The sequence below is a fragment of the Atta colombica genome, unplaced genomic scaffold (assembly GCF_001594045.1).
Source record: "Atta colombica isolate Treedump-2 unplaced genomic scaffold, Acol1.0 scaffold277, whole genome shotgun sequence".
Classification (NCBI taxonomy): Eukaryota; Metazoa; Arthropoda; class Insecta; order Hymenoptera; family Formicidae; genus Atta; species Atta colombica.
This window is the reverse complement of record NW_017259378.1, coordinates 1732771-1752249: the sequence shown is the minus strand read 5'-3', so window position 1 is coordinate 1752249 and position 19479 is coordinate 1732771. Positions and strand designations below refer to the sequence as shown.

The 19479-nt window shown below is 32.7% G+C and overlaps 1 protein-coding gene across 2 annotated transcripts; it reads left to right on the top strand.

The window, feature by feature from the left end:
* Positions 1–518: 518 nt before the first annotated feature.
* LOC108689810 (persulfide dioxygenase ETHE1, mitochondrial) lies at positions 519–15384 on the top strand. Of its 2 annotated transcripts, none has more exons than XM_018196748.1 (6): positions 519–943; positions 3823–3967; positions 7279–7464; positions 10757–10845; positions 13327–13537; positions 15042–15384. In XM_018196748.1, the coding sequence occupies exons 1-6, from the start codon at positions 815–817 to the stop codon at positions 15107–15109; spliced, it is 828 nt and encodes a 275-aa protein (XP_018052237.1). In that variant the 5' UTR covers positions 519–814; the 3' UTR covers positions 15110–15384. The 2 variants fall into 2 exon arrangements, with proteins under 2 accessions (XP_018052237.1, XP_018052238.1); XM_018196749.1 differs by having other exon boundaries at positions 13369–13537; positions 15042–15119.
* The last annotated feature ends 4095 nt before the right edge of the window (positions 15385–19479 follow it).

The following is a 19479-nucleotide window of genomic DNA, read 5'->3' as shown; positions in this document are numbered from 1 at the left end:
ATATTATATAATTTAAATAATAATTTATTATTCTATCTTTTCATATTTAATATAAAAAATAATTCTGCTTGCAGCGCACCAATGGTTCTTGACAAATTTGTGTATCCATCAATGAGTATTGGTGAACATCGGGTGCTTTCCATTTGATGACACAAGTCGACATAATGTCATTCTATTTTAGTCATCTATCTTAGTTAGTTTTCTCTGAATGTCAAAAAGGATAAAATGACGCTTGTATTAACTTGTGTTCATTAAATGAAAAGTAACTATCATAATACATCTTTAATATCGAATAATAAATTGCAATAAATCGACTAAATATAATTTATTTATTTTATATTAGTGCTCTCATATTTTATTTTTTGAAATCGGCTACATTTTCCAAATCTATCATAATTATGTATTTTCAAAGAATGCTAATAAGTGTTAACCGGAAATAGCTTTCAAGGTGATAGAAGACTATCAAGGATTATATAATTTTCAAGACAAGCGGTCGTCTTGAAAAGGCGTGACCACATGATATAAACATCTGCATATCGCTCGATAACAAATGTAATTCACATTTATCTCATCAATAGAAATAATGATTTCTCGTAATTGAATAATCAGAGAGTGATACAACGTGATATGACAAACTGATTCGATTAAAACGATGGTAAAAGATAAGTGTTGCACAATGTTGCGGAATCAAAGCGAGAAGACATAAATTGAGGACGCCAGAAGTAGTAGAAGCTTGTGTCGTTATCGTCGGTAGTTATGCGTAGTGCTACGTGACGAGACGAGGAGTGTGACATTGGCTTTATATAAGCGAGCTATGATCCGTAATTTCTACCAAGTATCATCGCCAATAATTTTATGGAGAAACGGGACACGTGCAAAACACGCCATGATTGACGTTCTGACGGAGCGAGTGCCCTTTTCTAAGGATTTCCTGTTTCGTCAGGTAAGGTTCGCGCGAAGGATAAGTTCGATAAGTTTACTAACCGGCGCATGTCCAAGGAGTTTGCCTTGACTGCAACGTCATCTGACGAGCAGTGTTTTAAGGTAGTTCGATTATACATTCAAGATCGTCTGGTCATGGGAATGAATTCGTATAAACTTAGCCGATAATGAATTTCTTAAATAATTTTCCTATGAAATCGTATATATTTTATATACCAATCTTATATAAAAGTGTAATTAAAAAGATCTGACAATCATTCAGGTAATTTTATACATAAGTAGTTAGCTGATAATAATTCATTAAATAAAATTTTTGTATGAAATTATATATTTAATTTGTATGAGAGATTTTATAATAAATAATTCAAAAAGATTTGATATTTCTCTTTGAATAATTTAAATTGAATATTTTAAATTAAACTATGTGATATAATTAGCCGACATATCAGCTAATTGCAAGTTCATTCGAATCACGTCTTCCAGTCGATAAAAACCAAGCATATTTAAAATGATTTTAAATGTAAAATTGGAATAGTGACAGCCTTAGTTACTTCTTCTCACACTTTTCATATAAAGATAAAAATGACTTTGACTGAACTTTAATGTCTTAATTAGCGATAATTCTGTCTTTAAAAAATTATCTGATTCACTATCTGATAAATTAATCACGTATTAAAGTAATTAAATTAATTTTTAGAGGTTTGACTGAAGTCATTTTATTTTAAAATAATTACTTAATTAGAATCAAAATTTTAAATTCTTGATTCTTTTTTTTAAATAAAATTTTTAATCTTTAAAATATAAGTTTTAATATATGAGTTTTTTTTACTTTAATCTTGAAATTATTTTGAAAAACGATCTTAATTTTGATTTAAATACATCTACAAATAGCTTGTTTAATAAAATTTTTATGTTTAATTTATTACAATTTTGGAAAAAAAAGAAAAAAAGTACGAAGAATATTATTGGAAAGTATAAAAATGTATTTTGGAGGAATAAATCTCGGAATAGGTCTAAGATCCATTTTATGTAGAGCTTTAAATAAAATGAATATATATTTGATATTTCGAAAGAAACAGAAAAAAGAAAGTATTATATTAGTATGATATAGAAAAATATAACTAAAAAAGGTAGAACCTTTCTTTTTCTCTGCGTTGGCTGCATATAAAATAAAGCAACTCCGTATCTGGATTTCGAGGGATAACAGAAGAGATTGGAGAAAAATGTAGAAAAGCGCGGTCAGGGAGAACATTGACATTCGCGTTCGCATTTGAAACATATTTGAAATAACCTTGAACGAACTTTACATCCGAGAATTTACTCGGATTGCAAAAATTTTGATGTAGAAAGTGCAAGTACCTCCGGCTGACTGAAATATCTCAAGAGAGGATTTTTTTCACAAATATGAAACAAACTTTATCTAACAAAAATGTCATGTGAAATTTTTCATAACTTCATAATTTTATTATACGTTCCATATGTTATATAATACTAACGAATATATTTTAAGTAAATTCTCTCTTTTTTTTTTTATTCTTTTTCACTCAGCACTATTTACCGCAATAGTTTCAACACAGGGTGTTCTTTGATCTGCTTCGTTTCTGCATATAATGTTTTATATTGTACTGGTCAACCGTAACTGAATGCGTATTTTTTTTCCATGAAGCTTTTACCGTTTACAATTTCAACAGACGTTTGAAATGGTTTGAACAAAAATTTGATTTACCGGTCGAAAGGTAATCGGTTTTGAGTTTATCTTGACATATGGAATGCAAATATTCATCATTATTTTTACGCTTGTTAGTTTCTGCGCAACAAGATTATATTACAGCAAAATGTAACATTAATATTAGAAGTTAGAGGAAATGTACTACCTACTTGAAAATTATCAAATAAATGAATTTAATTCAAATTCATTTTTGCGAATATGGATAAATGGTCATGTCGAATAAAGAAATGATGACAAAAAGCGTTGTATTTTCGTTCATATTTAGTTTTATACTCAAAGCAAAGCGCATTTCGTTTTTCGGTAGATTTCAAGTCAGAATCGGATAAAAACGCAGGTGAAATCTGACTAAAAACAAAAATTATTACATATTCGAATTATTCCCAAAAACAATTCAGTGCTGACTGGATTAATGAATGTTGCACGTTAACATTGGGAAAAAAAATATAAAAAAGCATTTTTGTTTTTCATTTACGCTTCATGAAAATATAGTTTTGTATAGTTTCGTGTATTCTCAAAGAATTATATTTTCTGCTGTCCCCTTGCCTCCCGCATATACACGAATCAGAGAATCGGTGCGGTACAATTAAACATGTGACAGCATTCAAAATGTACAAATCGTTGTTAAACGACGTTGCAAAATGTGGACATTTGTTTGTTGCCTGCAATTGATTATCTTATCTATCGTATTTTTATTTAGTTTGTAGTATTTATATAGAATCGAAATACATGTGCGGCAAATATTATTTAAAAATATGGAATTTTATCTTTTTTTTTTTTGCGATTTTTTATCGTGTATAATGTAATATATCATATGGATGGGGCATTTACATGCTTTCCAGCGAGAAATAACTCATCGAATTGATATCGAATCGATTTTGATATGACTATTTCGACATTAATTCGACGTCTAATTGATGATCATTTTTCGCTAATTATCTTATTACGTTTATTTCTTTTTAGCGTTTTAATGTACACGTATTTAATCAATGCTATTTGTAATGATGTAATTATAAAGACATAGTCACAAGAATTATATTGTCATTAAAACGATAATAATATGTCATTTATATTATAACGTAATACGGATAATGTAATTTTAAATCCGGATGATTGTTAGGAAGAGTAATGAATAACTATTTAAATCTTTCCAGCTTTTCGATCCAGTATCCAGTACGTACACGTATTTACTAGCCGATATCAGCGATAAGGAAGCGATTTTAATTGATCCGGTCATCGAATGGGCTGATCGTGACAAAACAATCGTCGAGGATCTGGGATTAAAGCTGAAATATGCCCGTGAGTTATCAAACGAGATCATTATCTCACCCATAAATATTGCGGTTTGCGAAAAATAGCGAAAAAGCGACGCGCGGAAGTGCTATGCAGTTTTTCGTATCATTCGATATTATTTAGTCAGAATTGTGTACTCTGCGTGTTATACTTTAGGTCGATTACACGTGTAGTTTACCTGCATATATTTTGTAAGTAAATTTGAATTTTTGTGATGTAGCGCGTTAAAATAGTACCACGTGAATATTTATAATCGCTGTTTACTTTGAAAAAAAAAGTGTCTTATTTACGTTGATTCTATCACGTAAGTTTAAAAAAATCTATTGTATATATTTAATTGAAAAAAATATTAGAAAATATTATAATAATATCCTCGTATGTTTTATTCTAATGTTTGACTTGTACTTTTATGATGTAACATATTACACACTGATCATTTTAGAAGAGTTCTATTAAAAAGCTTATTAGATTTGAAATATCGGTTCAAATTCGAAAGCGTTGCCTCAACTATGAAATTTCGGGAAACTTTCTAGAAATATCTACCTGATGTTAAGCTTTACATATCGACGTTTATTGCCCTTTTAACTTTTACAACTCGTGAAGTGCCAAATCAATATCGATAGCCACTTCCATAACGTTACGTGTAATAGAATTTTTCCAATTTTTTGGGTTTTTTATTTCGCAAATTTTGATGTAACTGAACATTCTGAAACGTTTCTCAACTGTATCGATCGACGCATAGTTGATAAGAGTTATTGAGATGTTGTTTTAAAATATAAAGTACGATTATTAACATTGCATAATATTAATTATTCTGCGGTTGCGGAAACCTAACATTTATTGACGTACTCAACACGTAAAACACTCGAATCGATAACTAATTAATTATGTACACTAATTAACAACAAAACGTATTATCTTACCGGCGTCGTTACTCGATATCGTCGGAAATGTACTTGTCGGCAATTACGCGATGCCCCGTGCCGTGATTTACGAGTTGAGGGCGCAGAGTTATATCGCGAACTATCCTACTAACCGACCAATATTTGCCGAACTTCGTAATGAATTAGCATGCAATCCTGCCGCCGTTAAGGACGGTCGTGGACTCCGCATAGTTTCGCCATTGTCCCGGGGGTTAACACGCCCATGGACTATAAACCCGGTGAGAGTGCGCTCGGGCATATTGTCGAACTTCGCCAATTTCGATAAAGAACTTCGACTTCGGCACGAGCCGATATGATTTCGCGGCCGATGTATAATTCCCAAGTGTATCATCACGACGAGAGCATTACTTCAACAAATCGTGCTTATCGCGTACGAAGGTGGATTTGCATGAAAATTAATTAAGTTTAACCCTTGATTGAAAGTTTGACTAATCAACAATACTGTTGGAGTATATTATATACTATATATCGCAAAATGTCTGCTAATCGAAGCAATAATAATAAATAATAGAAAAAAAATAATTTTGAAATGTTGGCAAAGCTCTAGATAGTGAAATATGTTACACTTAAATATTGTAATAATATCTCTAAACAGAAAAAAATTTAATATATATAAGATATGAATTTGATCACAATTTGTATTTTTTAAACATTAATATATTTCATAAAAAACTCTGGAATTAATTATATCTTAAATATATGCTATAATAAATATGAAAAATAATTAATATTCAAAATAGCCAACTTTATATTTTAGTTTTATTTTAATATAATAAGCTTTAAGGTGCTTTAAGAACTCAATGATGGCTGTGTATTTTTTTTATGGATAAATTCTCTCATCTAGCCAACAAAGCGGTCTTCAGTTCATCAATCGATGAAAATCTTTTGGTGCTTTTTAGTATTTAATAAGACGTAATTAATTCTCTCTCTCTCTCTCTCTCTCTCTCTCTCTCTCTCTCCCTCCCTCCCTCCCTCCCCCTTCTTTCAGAATTTGTTCTTTTTTTAATAATGCATTATTAGCAAACTGTACTGACGTTGTGTACTTAATTATTTTTATGGCAAAATAATGACAAATAGCGTGCTATTTGGTGATGATTTGATAAATACGTAAAATTTTGTAGTCAAAACTTTTTTATTACTGTGTATGCTATTAAATATAGATTTAATACATAGTAAATATCTTTAAAATATTAAAATGCAATATCAAAATTTAAACATAGAATGTAAACAATTTTATACATATATTATGATCCTTGTGTTGCTTTCCTTTTTAAAGCACTTTAATTTCTAATTATTATTAATTTCAGAGTCAAGATAAATTAGCATCTGCCCCTACTTGCGTAGACAGCATTAATCCTTCCGAAATTTGCACCCTTAATGGCGAAAGGATTTTCGGTTTGGCAAGAAGGGACAAAGTTTATGGCGTCGTATAATATCATGATGAAAAAGGTTGATAGAATTGCCTTATTACTTATTGTATTATCAGACCGCGAAGTGGTTTTTACAAGAGATCGTTTTGGCTAAGTGGAACGTATGCACTTGTTTATGCGGAATTCTGCGTGTGCCAATTCTGTCCCGAACAAACAGACATTTCCATAATACACCTCTCTCCATTTTCCAATAATGCAAACGCCATTAATGCCGCCCCACTCCCATAAAACTATGCGCATTATTCGTAACTCAGTCATACAAAGAGAGCGAGGCCGCTAATTAGATTAATAGATTTAACATAATTTAATTATCTATTGAAATTGAATTACATCCACGAGTATTTATATATATGCATAATATTTTAAAAATAATGTACAAACTATTTCAATATAGAATTTTCAACATTAATTTTAGACTTTTTAATCAATATCGAAGCATCTGTTCGCTACAAATTTTTAAATGCCAGTATTATATAAATCTCTTTAAAAATTAATTACTATTCCTTAGAATCATTTTTAAATTATTCAAATTTACAACGATATTGGCATTATTGATATCAAATCTTAGGTTAAAGTTTCGTAACTATCATTTCTACATTGGGATAATTATATCCTATTTTTCGTTAAGCGACGCCCTGTATGTAACATAATATGAAAACATATAATCGCGATTTCGCGCGGACTCGGCGCTTATCATTATGCATTTGATAACAATGAACGCATTCAAGCCGAACAAAGTTGCTAAGAGCAATGGCGTCTTTGCTCTGCGTCTTGCTTGGCGATGGGCGCATTTAATCCGGATAAAGCGGCTAGTTTGTTCGTCGAGCGATTGAATATGATTGCTTGGATTATAAGTAACAGTCAATCATATTCATTTGCTTGGCGAGCAGCCTAGCTACTTTACCGACTTGAACATGCCCAATAATCTTTCTTATTGTTGCAGTGAACACCCACATGCACGCAGACCACATCACTGGGACGGGCCGACTGAAATGCCTGTTGCCTGGTTGCAAGTCTATGATATCGCGTAGCAGCGGTGCTAAGGCGGACATACTTCTAGAACCAAACGATCAAGTTCAATTTGGCAGGCATAAACTGAGAATATTGCCCACTCCAGGTCATACTGAAGGTTAGGAACATTCTCTCTTCGCATAGATTTGGTTTTGTTAGTAATGTACTCTGGAGAACTTGTGCAGAGTGTTGAGAGTATTTATGCAATGGAATTTTAGGATAAATCGATATTTATTAAAATCGGATTATATATCAACATGTATGGAAATTATACAATCAGAATTTTCAATATTTATGAAGGATCCCGCATTAATTATATGAAAAATTGAATTCCGAAATGAGTTAGTTTTCATATATGATGTAGCTTATAATGTGGTGAATAAAAAATGACACAAAGATAATGGATAGTTTTTTTAGTCTTGTGTCTATTATATCTTTTGTTCATCACATTATAAATTACATTATATGATTAAAAAGATGTAAGCCTTTACGAATTAATATATTTTCTTCATTAGTCATATTTTTAATTTATTATTTGTTTTTATCTTAATTTTTAATAACTCAGATGTTCTCTATTTAATGTGTTTTAAATTTTAGGTGTATTAAATATTTTCACGATACACCTGTATACTGTTCCACTTTGCAACTCATTAATCTTTAAAAAATGGAGAAATCGATACGCGCTTAATTGATGCCATTAAAGTTATACATATTACTGGTGAAATATATAAAACTATTTTTTTGTCGCTCGGAGAATGTAACTTTTGCTTTTGCCTATTTTTTCGTGCGGTAAAATATTATACCATTGTCCATTTAGCTAGCATCCCACCATCACCTATGTGTCAGTTACATGGAGTGGTAAAATAGAGCACAACGCTGCCCTATAAGGGGCTAAGTGCATAGTGTATCATATTTGATACATACGTGGATTTCAGCGTTTTCTCGACATGTTCTGTGAGCTATTTCGCGTTACGATATATGTATATGATATATTGTCTTGTTGAGTCTACGAGTGAAAAATGAGTATGCCTTTGTATTTTTCTCTTTTCTTATCTTTATCATTTTCGAAAATGATTTTGCTTGTTAACGTTCATTTTTAGTAAAATTATTTAAGTCTCGGTTTATTTAAAAGAAAAAGTTGCTTTAGATTCTATTAAAACCACAAGTTTCTTTTCAAGCTTTTCCCTTCGAATACCAGTATACAACAACATATTCTGTAAATCTTCATGACGCAATCTGGTTTAACGCGATTTTTAATGCACTCGCGCGATGAATACAAAACACGACTTTCGAGTGATGTAACGAAAGTTTCGGGGCAATGAATGTTGCAGGAATGTTACAGAACATGTCTGTATACCACTGCGATATCGAGGTGCATTTCTTGCGATCGATCGCGCGTTCGCCCGATCTATTATTTTATTAATTGAGGTGCCGAAAAAAAATACGGCGAAATATTTTTATGAGAGGCGGCTCTATTTTATACATAGATTGAAAAGATCGAAAATATAACGCGCGTTCACATCTCGAATGCAAGATCGATCTGATCAATTGCGGCTTCTGTTAGAAAGACAAGCACGTGCAAATTTTGTTAAATATTATATTTAAAAATACAATATAAATTTAATAATTTCTGACATGTAGATTATTAAAAAAGAGAGGAAATAGAAATATAAGAAATTATTACGATTTTAAATTTTAAACTTTGAAATACATTATTTATAATAAATTTTATAGAAAAATTTTTCTATTCTCATTTTATATTATATACTATTATAATTTAATATTATTATGTATAATTTTTTGTCATATTATTCTTATGTTGTACAAATTTTCTAAAAAAGATGAAAATTTTATCTTAATATTTCTGCATTGTCTATCCTCTCATATTTTTTTTTCCTTTTTATTATCTTCAGAAGAAGAAAAGTATGCGCTGCAATCTTTTGAATTTTACACGCGTGTTGCGTATGAGATATAGTCTCTGGAGTGATTAACTTGAGCTGTTCTCTATCCAGGTTATATCGCAATTGCAATTTTCTGCAGTTTTTTCAAGACAGGTATTCTTATATTAATATCCTCTTTTATCATTGAGGAAATTTCACTTAAATATATCAAGTAAATTTTCTTATACAGGCTGTCCCGAAATTAATCTTCACTATTGAAAATTATAAACTTAAATCGATCAGCTTGAATTTTTTACTGAACTTTAGCAAAAACGTGATAGAGTATCATTTTGTTTTGCTCCTCTATTAATATTAAAGTTTGTAATTAATTTTTAAATTAAACTGTCACTGAAATAATTTATTCCATATTGAATAAAAACCGTAATTATATTTAGTTTAGAAACTCAGAAAAACTTACAGAATTTTCTGTAATTACTATTTGCTAATTATAAAATTATTAATTTTTAGCGATGATATGAACAACTTTTATTTTTAATTTAATCTCAAATGTTTATGATATTCAGTAGAGAGAGAGCTTCGAAACATGTACATATATATGTACTGCGTTATTGAAGTTTATTGTACGGCGAAGCGAGATGAAAAAAGGGATACAGTCATTCTTATCGATCGTGCTGAATTCGCTACTCGTCGCGGCTCAATCGTTTCGGGAAAAATCCTAAAAGTCTACTTAGCTATGTATCTCGATTATCGCTCGATAGATTCGATTTTTTGTGTCGAATACGCGAATGGGTGCATTAAATACCTGCGGGTTAGATATTCGATATCAGCTTCATTCCTATACATCGTAAAACTCCAACGATGCTGATTAAATTCCTAGATATTTCAACTCTTTCACGGAAAATGTACCGCATACATTTCGCGAGAAAGGAAAATCGGTAAATATTTTGTAAAACATACATACGTTACATACGAATAACACAAATAATTCTAGTTGGAATTTAATTTTAATGTCAGATTGTATTTATTTTTTGTAAAATCGTGATCATTGACCTCTTTACAAAATTGTTAGAAAAATAGTTATCGTAATTCTATTATTGACAAGTTACCGCACGCGTTTGCAGAAAATCTTCCAATTACCTCACTTAATTCTAACTTAATTCATTTTTTATATCTGGGGAGATACGAATCATGTTTTCTATGTCGAATACACCTATCTATTGCATACCAATATTTTTCGAGCGAACGCCGCATAATATATCTATTCGCAATTTCTTTCTTTTTTACCTTCCCTATTTTTCTTTTTTGCCGAATGCGATATCGCAAATAGAATGAACGAGCCGACGAGTGAGAGCTCGCGAGTTTATCGTGTCGTCTGATTACGGCACGAAGCGAATCGCCGCGAAGAGATAAATACATATTTGGCTTGAAAAATGACACGATATTTGCCGGATGGCGGTCGAAGTGCAGTGAAGCGCGATATCGTAAATATTCCATCTGATATCTGTGCAGGTTGCGTCACGTACGTTTGCGATGAGCAGGCAATCGCGTTCACGGGTGATGCGCTATTGATACGAGGATGCGGCAGAACTGACTTTCAGGTAAGCTCAGTCCAGAAACTCGCTAGAAAGGTCGTGTCTCTTTGCGGATACGCGTGATTATTGCACGTGATATCCGTGTCTTCGATCGTACATATGTGTGTGATTAAAGGAAACAACAGTGTTATATCTTCTGGTTCCGAAGAGCGAGAATGTTTGCAATAATATTTAATATAAAATCCGTTTACCTCGTTATGAGTATCTTCTTTGATCATAAAGGAAAGAAGATGCGAAAAGAAATGGGAAAAATCTGAACTTTTATATCGTGTAAAAGAAAAACTGAGTACGGTTCTCTAGACTCTTGATTTAGTACTATTAACTCGTGCCATTGCATTCTGGCTAATTTATCTCGAGATCTAGCTATAAATAAAAACTGCCCAATAAACGAAACTCACAATTAGGCGACCATGTCCAGTGTTAAATGTGCGCTGAAAGCAGTCCTCAAGGAAACTGCATTCACGCTTTTTTTGCGGAGAATATGCGATCTCCTACGCCGTTAATATTATTACATTTTTGTACTCTCGTTTTGCTTGCAATTTTTAACTGGACATATGAAGATCAAATTACATAGAATTAGAATTAATTAATCTACAGATTTTTAACTTTAAAAATTTTTTTAAGGATGTTTTGTATCTCTTTCTTAAATATATTACACGTATTTTTTAAATAAAAGAATTGTGAAAAATTACAGATTTTTCTGTGTTGCATTTGTATGAAAATAATACAAAAAATTTGTAGCAATTTAGAATTGCTTTGTAGCAATTTAGAATCTAGATAAAAAATTATTTCAATAAGCAGTATATTTATTTATAAAATTATACAATAAATATATAAATAATATATAAATATCCATCTTATTGTATTGAACTATTTCACACACACACACACACACACACGCACGCGCACGCACACGCACACGCACACACACACACACACGCACGCACACACACACACACACACACACACACACATATGTAAAACATTCATTTTTATATAAAAAGTATAAGTTTCTAATTTCAATTTTTTTATAGTAATTCTCTATTTAATACATCCTTAATAAAAATGAACAAGTAATATGACTCTTTTATTCATAATATATTAATACATTAATCAATTTTATTATAAATTAATTTTAAAATGGACTTAAATTATCTTTGCGATTTAGTTATATAAATATTTGTAATTTTGAAATTTTTAAAGTTAAATAAAATTATTCGAGTAATTAATAAATATTATTAAGCACTAAGATGCGTTTCGAATAAAAATAGGATTATCTAAATTTGATTTATTGTTATGAATTTAAATTTCATTTATAATTTAATAAAAGTTGTTTAATTGAAATTTCCTTGAAGAGATTAACCCTTAAAATTTGTTAAAAAAAAATCCAAGTGAAAAAGTGCGGTAATTTTAAGCACACCATGTAGACAGATTGCACGTGACTCATGAAAATCTTCCTAGATTGATCGACCCGCACTCCCGAGTTCATTGACCCAAGTAGATATTAATTTCAGCCAGCAAGTTGCCATTACGTCTCTTTCAGTGCATTGCTATCGTTTAATCAAAAAAACAAGCGGCTCTTTTCTTCGGACCAGAAGTGTCGTTTGCAATTTGTCGCCTATATAATTGTCAGATATCAATGATTGGTTTATTTGAAATGTCACAACTAATCGACGATCGATGCCGACCTAGAACAGACGCGGACGACGCGGTGGCATCCTGAATTCTCGTTGAAACGTTCGACGGACGCGTGCAATAACATTTTCACTACGTGTCACACGTAGTGCAAATAAACGTCGATATATCATCGGGAATATGAAAGACTTCTTCTCCGCAACTTTCGCGTGATGAATAGCCGTCCATCATCGTGCTCGACCGCGTGTCGGTGCATTTTATAAACGTGTCTCGACCTTTTCTTCCCCCCGAAAGCGCAGCTTAAACGACGTTTTAACACATGAGAACGATCGGAATCATTATTTTTATCCGTGACATACTTCAAACTTCACTTTAAATTTTGCTTTATTGTTAGACAGTAACTAAACAAGACTGACATTGATTTAAAATTTAAATTATTGATTTTCAATGAATACCAATTTTAACACTTGAGAATATGATATCTCTGTGCCTATAAATATTTTAATAAGATTAATTTTTTTTTAACAACTGTATGACTTTTTATTAAACAAATTAATACGAAATTAAATTTTTAGTAATTTACAGAATTGAAAATGTATAAATTTGCACGGAATTATTTAAGCACTAAAGATCCAACTTGACTGTTTAGGGCCTTTATTTCTGATTTGTTGTGTATTCACATCACAATTTTAAAAGATATTGTATTAATATTGATTAAATTTTTAATTCTTTATTTTTATTTATTAATTATGTTTTATTACGCTTTTTGTTCTCACTTATTGTGTATTACAAGTCTCATAGCTTTATGGCATAATTGCCGTACGCTCGAATTATTGTACCACCTATGCGCAGGGCGGATCTGCCGCGATCCTGTACAAATCCGTTCACGAGAAGATCTTCACACTGCCGCGAAATTACCGACTATACCCCGCACACGATTACAACGGTAGAACCGTCACCACCGTGGCCGAGGAGAAAGCTCTTAATCCCAGGCTGTCCAAGTCTCTGGAGGAGTTCGTCCGAATTATGAACAACCTTAACCTACCTTATCCCAAAATGATCGGTAAGTTTAGCAAAGTATTTAATTTACTTGATGTAATCTTTTTCTATTACCGTCTTTATGTTAACATTAATATTTTGAAAAGAAATAATTTTTTCGAAATTTATTAATTTTCTCAAATTAAAAAAAATATTATTGGCGTAAATAAATATAGGTAATTTTGTTATAAAATTTTTGTATTAGACATTTGTTGATATCTTGAATAGCTTCTGAGATGTTACAAAAAAAGTTAAAAATTAATTAAAAATTTTAACTATAAGGGGTGATTTCGCTAAATTCATATTTATGTATAAAACTTACATATATAAAAAGTTTCATTAAAATTAGAATTGTACAATTTGGGAGATTTTCTTGTTAAGCGTTGTAGGGGCTCAGATACACAATGCCCTTGATAGCAATTAATAATTAATGTATTGATGGAACGAGGTTTATCTAGAATGCGTTATCAAAACTGTTTTCTCAAAGAAGCTAGGGGATTACACAAGTCCCATTGGGATATTTACATTCTATTTTTTGGGGTTGTACACGCTCCGCTATCAGCTTGATTCGTTGATAAGCTAATAGCCGTCTTTAAGACGTTACTTTAGGGCGTCGTTTTACCTATCGGTCCAGGAAGCAACTGCTGAATCGAGAAGATCACGTAGATCGAACATGGCGCTTGATCACGTAGCTTCTTCTTACGAGTAAAAAGTGAAAAAACTCTGGAATTCCGAACAAATTTGCGGAAGTGGCGAAACTTTTTCCGACGTTTGAATCGATTGAATGAGATGTGAAGCGACGTAAAGCACAAGTTAAGCGAAAAATTTCACTGACAGTCATGTGATTGACGTTGAGAAGGAAATGATAAAAAGAGTCCCTTACGGAGGGGGGATAAACGAATTAAAATAGGATTTTGCACAAATCCATTTCACGAGGTTTTCAAATTTTCAATATTTGATATCAGGAATCGATTTCAAGATGAATTTTCAAGATTGAATTTTTCTTATTTTTACATTCTTTTTTCTGTTTCTCTTTGATTTAATTTTCACGTGACGCGATTCTAAATTAATAAAAAATTGATGAATAGTTATGATTTCACGGGAAGGATATAATATATTTGCAGCCATTGTGTCGCCTTCGAGTAACTCTTCTTCGCAGCGCGTTTAAATATTAAATGTGAGCTGAGACGCCGTTACATCCTACTAGTGGAGCGAAAGGAAATCGATGAATTTGCCAGTTTGCATACCGTCGTATGTTGAATAAATGAACCTTTTATCTTACGGAGACATGAACTAAATTTTGAAAAATGCACAAAGTAATATTAACAAAAAAATGAATATTAAAATTATTTCATGTAATGGAAAATAATTGTCGTATATATAAGAGCAACGAATTATATGTATAATATGAATTGTTAGTCGAAAAGTTGACAATATAAAATCGATAGAAAAACATTAGATTATTGCCCGCGTTTGACATGTACCATTTTTGCAACAAAGAGCTTGAAGGTAATACGACGTTGTTTCAGATAAAGCTGTACCGGCCAACAAAGTTTGCGGTCTATACGAGGTGAAAGAAGAAAAGGACGAACAATGAAAATTATTGACAGCGCTGTAGCCGATGCACTAGCACGCTAGTATTGTAATTCTACACTCTATTAATAATTCATGGTCCCGATAGTTAACATTCATATGTCACGAATAGCGCGGGATTATTCTGTGTTTTAACGTATATTATTATCAATATTATTAACATTAAATGAGAAATGATGGCGAATCTTGTCAACGAAGTCAGTTTGCCAACGAAAAGTATTCAAAAGTGATATAAGGTATGTAATATGGTAATTTTTAATATATAATTCACGTATACATAGCAATGATATGGTTGAATTATTTTCCTCCATTCTGTTTTGCATGTACGAGCTCGATGTTATTTATTTATATCCGCGCTATTTTAACGCATTAGAATCTATCTAAAAATTTATGCGTTAAACGGCAGACATGTGCCATCTCTTTTTACATGCTAAAATTTAATTATAGCACTTTGTTTGTATGCTTTTCCGTACGAGCGTTTTATTCATCATAACAGTAACGTAACCGATAACGCGTATCAAATGAGCGCTTTATTTCATGTGCACGCTTTAATGGGTTAAAATGCGCGTTTTATGCGTTTATTTCATGTTCTTTGAAGGATACGACAAGTATGAAATGTACGACCGAATGACAGAACGTTGTATAACGTTCTTAATGGACGTAATTTTGTTTACGATAGAAATAAAATTATATTATGCAATCGCACGTTAACCTTTTGCATCCGATGTATGCGTCATACAGTTATTAAGAATTTTGGAACGAATATTTACATTCTCATTTCGAATTTATCGAGAAATTTACACGATTCTTTTTTTTCGTATTTTAAACGGCGTCTCAGAATTACGACGTAATATTTTACGGACGATGTCTCCGAGGGCTCTCAAGTAGATTTTTCCTTAATGGAAATTTTTCCACTAGGCTTAATTGCCGAGATATTTCGCTAATTTAATTCCAGAGAATAATTCCTTAAAATGAATAACAAAACTTTGTGCTACAATTTTCGGGTGAGTTTTTGTTTTAACGGAAAGCTTTTACTTGTCGGATCTGCTCGCCGAGGAAACATTGGAAAAACGTAGACGATGGTTGCTGGCCAAGTAAAAACAATCGATTGAAATATTTTTCACTAAGCTCAAGGCCCCAGGCCTTAAAAATATTCTATGCATTTAGGATTGTCATCCCTTCGACCGCGTCGCGACGTCGCGACGCTTACTCAAGAGATCTCTCTTGAACTGCCAAGTTCCCCATAACACCTCAATTTCGCAAATTACAGTCGCTCTGAATCATCACTTATTTTGTACTTGACAACGTACTCTGCGAGTATCATGTCACAATGTGCTTTTTTAACAAATAGTTGTTGAATTTTTTTATGTAACATGTTTTTTCGACATGCATACCGATATGTAACACACATATCGATAGATTTAAGTAGATAGATTAGTAAAAATTCCTAATGGCATGAAACATGAAATTGTCTAGGTTGAATGACAATGTTCGATAATTCATCCATTTTGAATTGTCAGATTTTTTCAATATTATATAATGATAGAAATCATTATCTCATTTAAACTGTATTTACTTTAAATCTTCAAATAATTATCATTGCCACTCTGCGCTATCATCGCATACAATCGCAGATTCATCGATAATCTCGACTGAATATTCCAATTATACTCTGATAGAACCGACACTCTCGCGCCACGATAATGCAATCCACGTGTAATTAGGAAGATCCGCAAATCCATCATCTACTACGGCGATCGAGGGGCTATTTGCAGTTTGTGGTGCGCTAATAATAACTTTCAGGCCAAGAGGTGCATATTCGGTTTCGTAAATTGGCGAAACAGAGACAATCGAGACTATCGATAGGAAGAGAGAAAAACAAAGTGAGAGGATAGAGACAAAGAGGGGGGGGGGAGAAGAGGCAGAGGCAGAAAAGCATTCATGGGTCCTAGGACAAACCCTCGAAGGATAAGAGAGAAAGCGGTGTCACAAGAAAGTGGGGGAGGAGAAAGAGAGAGAGAGACAAGGCCCTTGTAATCGGGTTGTCGAAACCGGCTCCGTGCGCCTCGTCGAAACTCAGGGTGAAGAGACCCCCATGATGCTGGTGCTGGTTTCCTACTGCATAGCTGAGGGTTGAAATCGATACCGTTTCCAGGGTAACCAGTACGGCTACGGTACCCGACACACGGGCGAAGGCACACGGGCCAAGGCTACCTATTCATGCATTTTCATGTGCTCGCCGAAAAAGGCCAAAGACAAGAGCGTTGTTGAGAGCTCGCTTGATGTTGATTCGCTCGCGCGGGCGATTCGCGCGATCGAGTGACGAGGAATTTTCTGATCCTGATGAAAATTTCAAAAGAATCCAATTTCTTCTCGCTTATATAAAAGCTTTTTGTAAAAAATATGATTTGATGTATATATATCTATTAATTTAATTTGTAATATTTAATGTTTTTTCTCTCTTACATTCTTTCTCTTAAATTTGCCTTTTGCTCTTTCAAATTACGAGATTGCTCACCGACGATCATAATAAAGTGTGGTAAAACAAAAAATTACTTTCTTTTCAGTTAAATTGTTTTTTTCTTGTTTGAAATCAGTGAATTCGTTCCATGGTGAATTTTTTAGTCAAATATTGAAGGCTGTATATAACTTCGGTGTTCGCGGATTTATTTTTCGATTATGTAGAAGTGAAAAAAAATACGCCTCATAGGTCACGTTTTCATTGTCAGGGTTAAAACGAGAGAGCTATGTTCTGTATGTAATAGTGAACTTTAAACTTTTTCTTATCTTTATGTGACTTTTAATCTTGCATTTTTATATAATCTCTTATAACATATCCATTCTTGTTTGACTTTGTGATCTATTGCTTACGATTGAAATGTGTTAGTAAAACTATGTGTCTTAATTAATATCAAATTATATAGTATCTAGACTTCCAGCAGATATTAACTTACGTTACTCATTACGTTACTTTTGAGTAGTTTATACACACGAAACAAAAAGGGAATATAGCCGCAGATGTTCATCTAGTAAAACTTAACTATAAATTTAATAATATAAATGTATAATAAATGTATAATATGTAACACATATCTGCTCTTTAAATTCTTTGAAGTGGAATCTCACTTTAAAGAGTAAAAATTGAGCGAGTCTTGAAAAAAAGTAGCTTAATTTTCAATCTTTAACAGCAGGATTTCACTCTTCAGAGAGAGATTCACTTTCTAAGTTTTAGAGAATACATTCCTTTATTAATTTTTTTCTTTTTCTTCAATCCAATTAATAATGAACTATTAATCTTGTGATACTAATAAATAAGAGTTTAGTTTCGTAAAGTTAGCAAGATATTGGGAAAATAAAGTGAACAATAAAAGAAACAAGCAACAATATTTCTTTACGTCATTCACGTCAATCCCCTCGTTATCTGAGGCGGGTCGGGGTGGCATCTGCCCCATTTGTTCGCGTTAGAAGATACCGCGGATTGTTCGTCGCATTTTATCGCAAGGACGGCCCTCACGGTATTATCACTGAAAAATGGCCGCGCTGTTGCGAAGAGGAGGACGGACCATCCAATTCGGAACTTAATGCGTTACTTTGCGCGGCAGCGGCAACCCTTTCATTTCGCTTATACCTTTCTCGTTTTCATCATAAAGTTTAGCTTCTTCAAGAAACCGCAATTTCGAAATACTGCGGTTTTTGAAGATTCAAAGCCATCTTTACGATCTGATAATTATCCTCGAAGAAATAGTATTAGAGCATGTTTTTTTCTCTTTCGTTCTCTATCTCTTTTTCTCTTCATATTTTCCATCAGCTTGAGATGACATACGGAATAGATAAATAGAGAAAGAGAGAGAGAGAGAGAGAGAGAGAGAGAGAGAGAGAGAGAGGGGATGAAGGAAGAGAACGAGAGAGAGAGGGGGAGGGGAGGGGGGGAAGGAGGAGGGAAAAAATCGGAAAATAAAAGCGTGCCACAATTCGTGAGCTCGTAATTGATTCTGAAACGCGCGGGATTCCCCGCGGCCGCGTTAACGTATTATTTCAGTGCCACGTATCGCGACGTAGCTCCGTGAATGTGATACATCGAATGGCAAAATTACTATTTCGACATGCGGAGCCAATTATCGTAGCCAACGATGTGTTGTAACGATTGCATGTAGTTACGCACGAGGGGCTCGACTACAAATATAGTTTTTTTTTTTCGGTTACGACTTCTGTAAACAACGTTATGTTTATTTAACCGCATTTTGTGAAAAATTTAGGACATAGCTGGTCGTGCGATCGAATAATTGTTAGCCACTTTTTGCACAAATGTGATTATTCAATCAATGATCGTCTCGCGCCTAATCGTGGAGAATATAAAAATCGTATAAATGTACG

Excerpts from the sequence above, each read along its gene's own strand:
- LOC108689810 (XM_018196748.1), top strand. The coding sequence starts at position 815 with ATGATCCGTAATTTCTACCAAGTATCATCGCCAATAATTTTATGGAGA. Across the intron at positions 944-3,822 it reads AGGATTTCCTGTTTCGTCAG|CTTTTCGATCCAGTATCCAG; the intron begins GTAAGGTTCGCG and ends AAATCTTTCCAG. Across the intron at positions 13,538-15,041 it reads ACCTTATCCCAAAATGATCG|ATAAAGCTGTACCGGCCAAC; the intron begins GTAAGTTTAGCA and ends ACGTTGTTTCAG.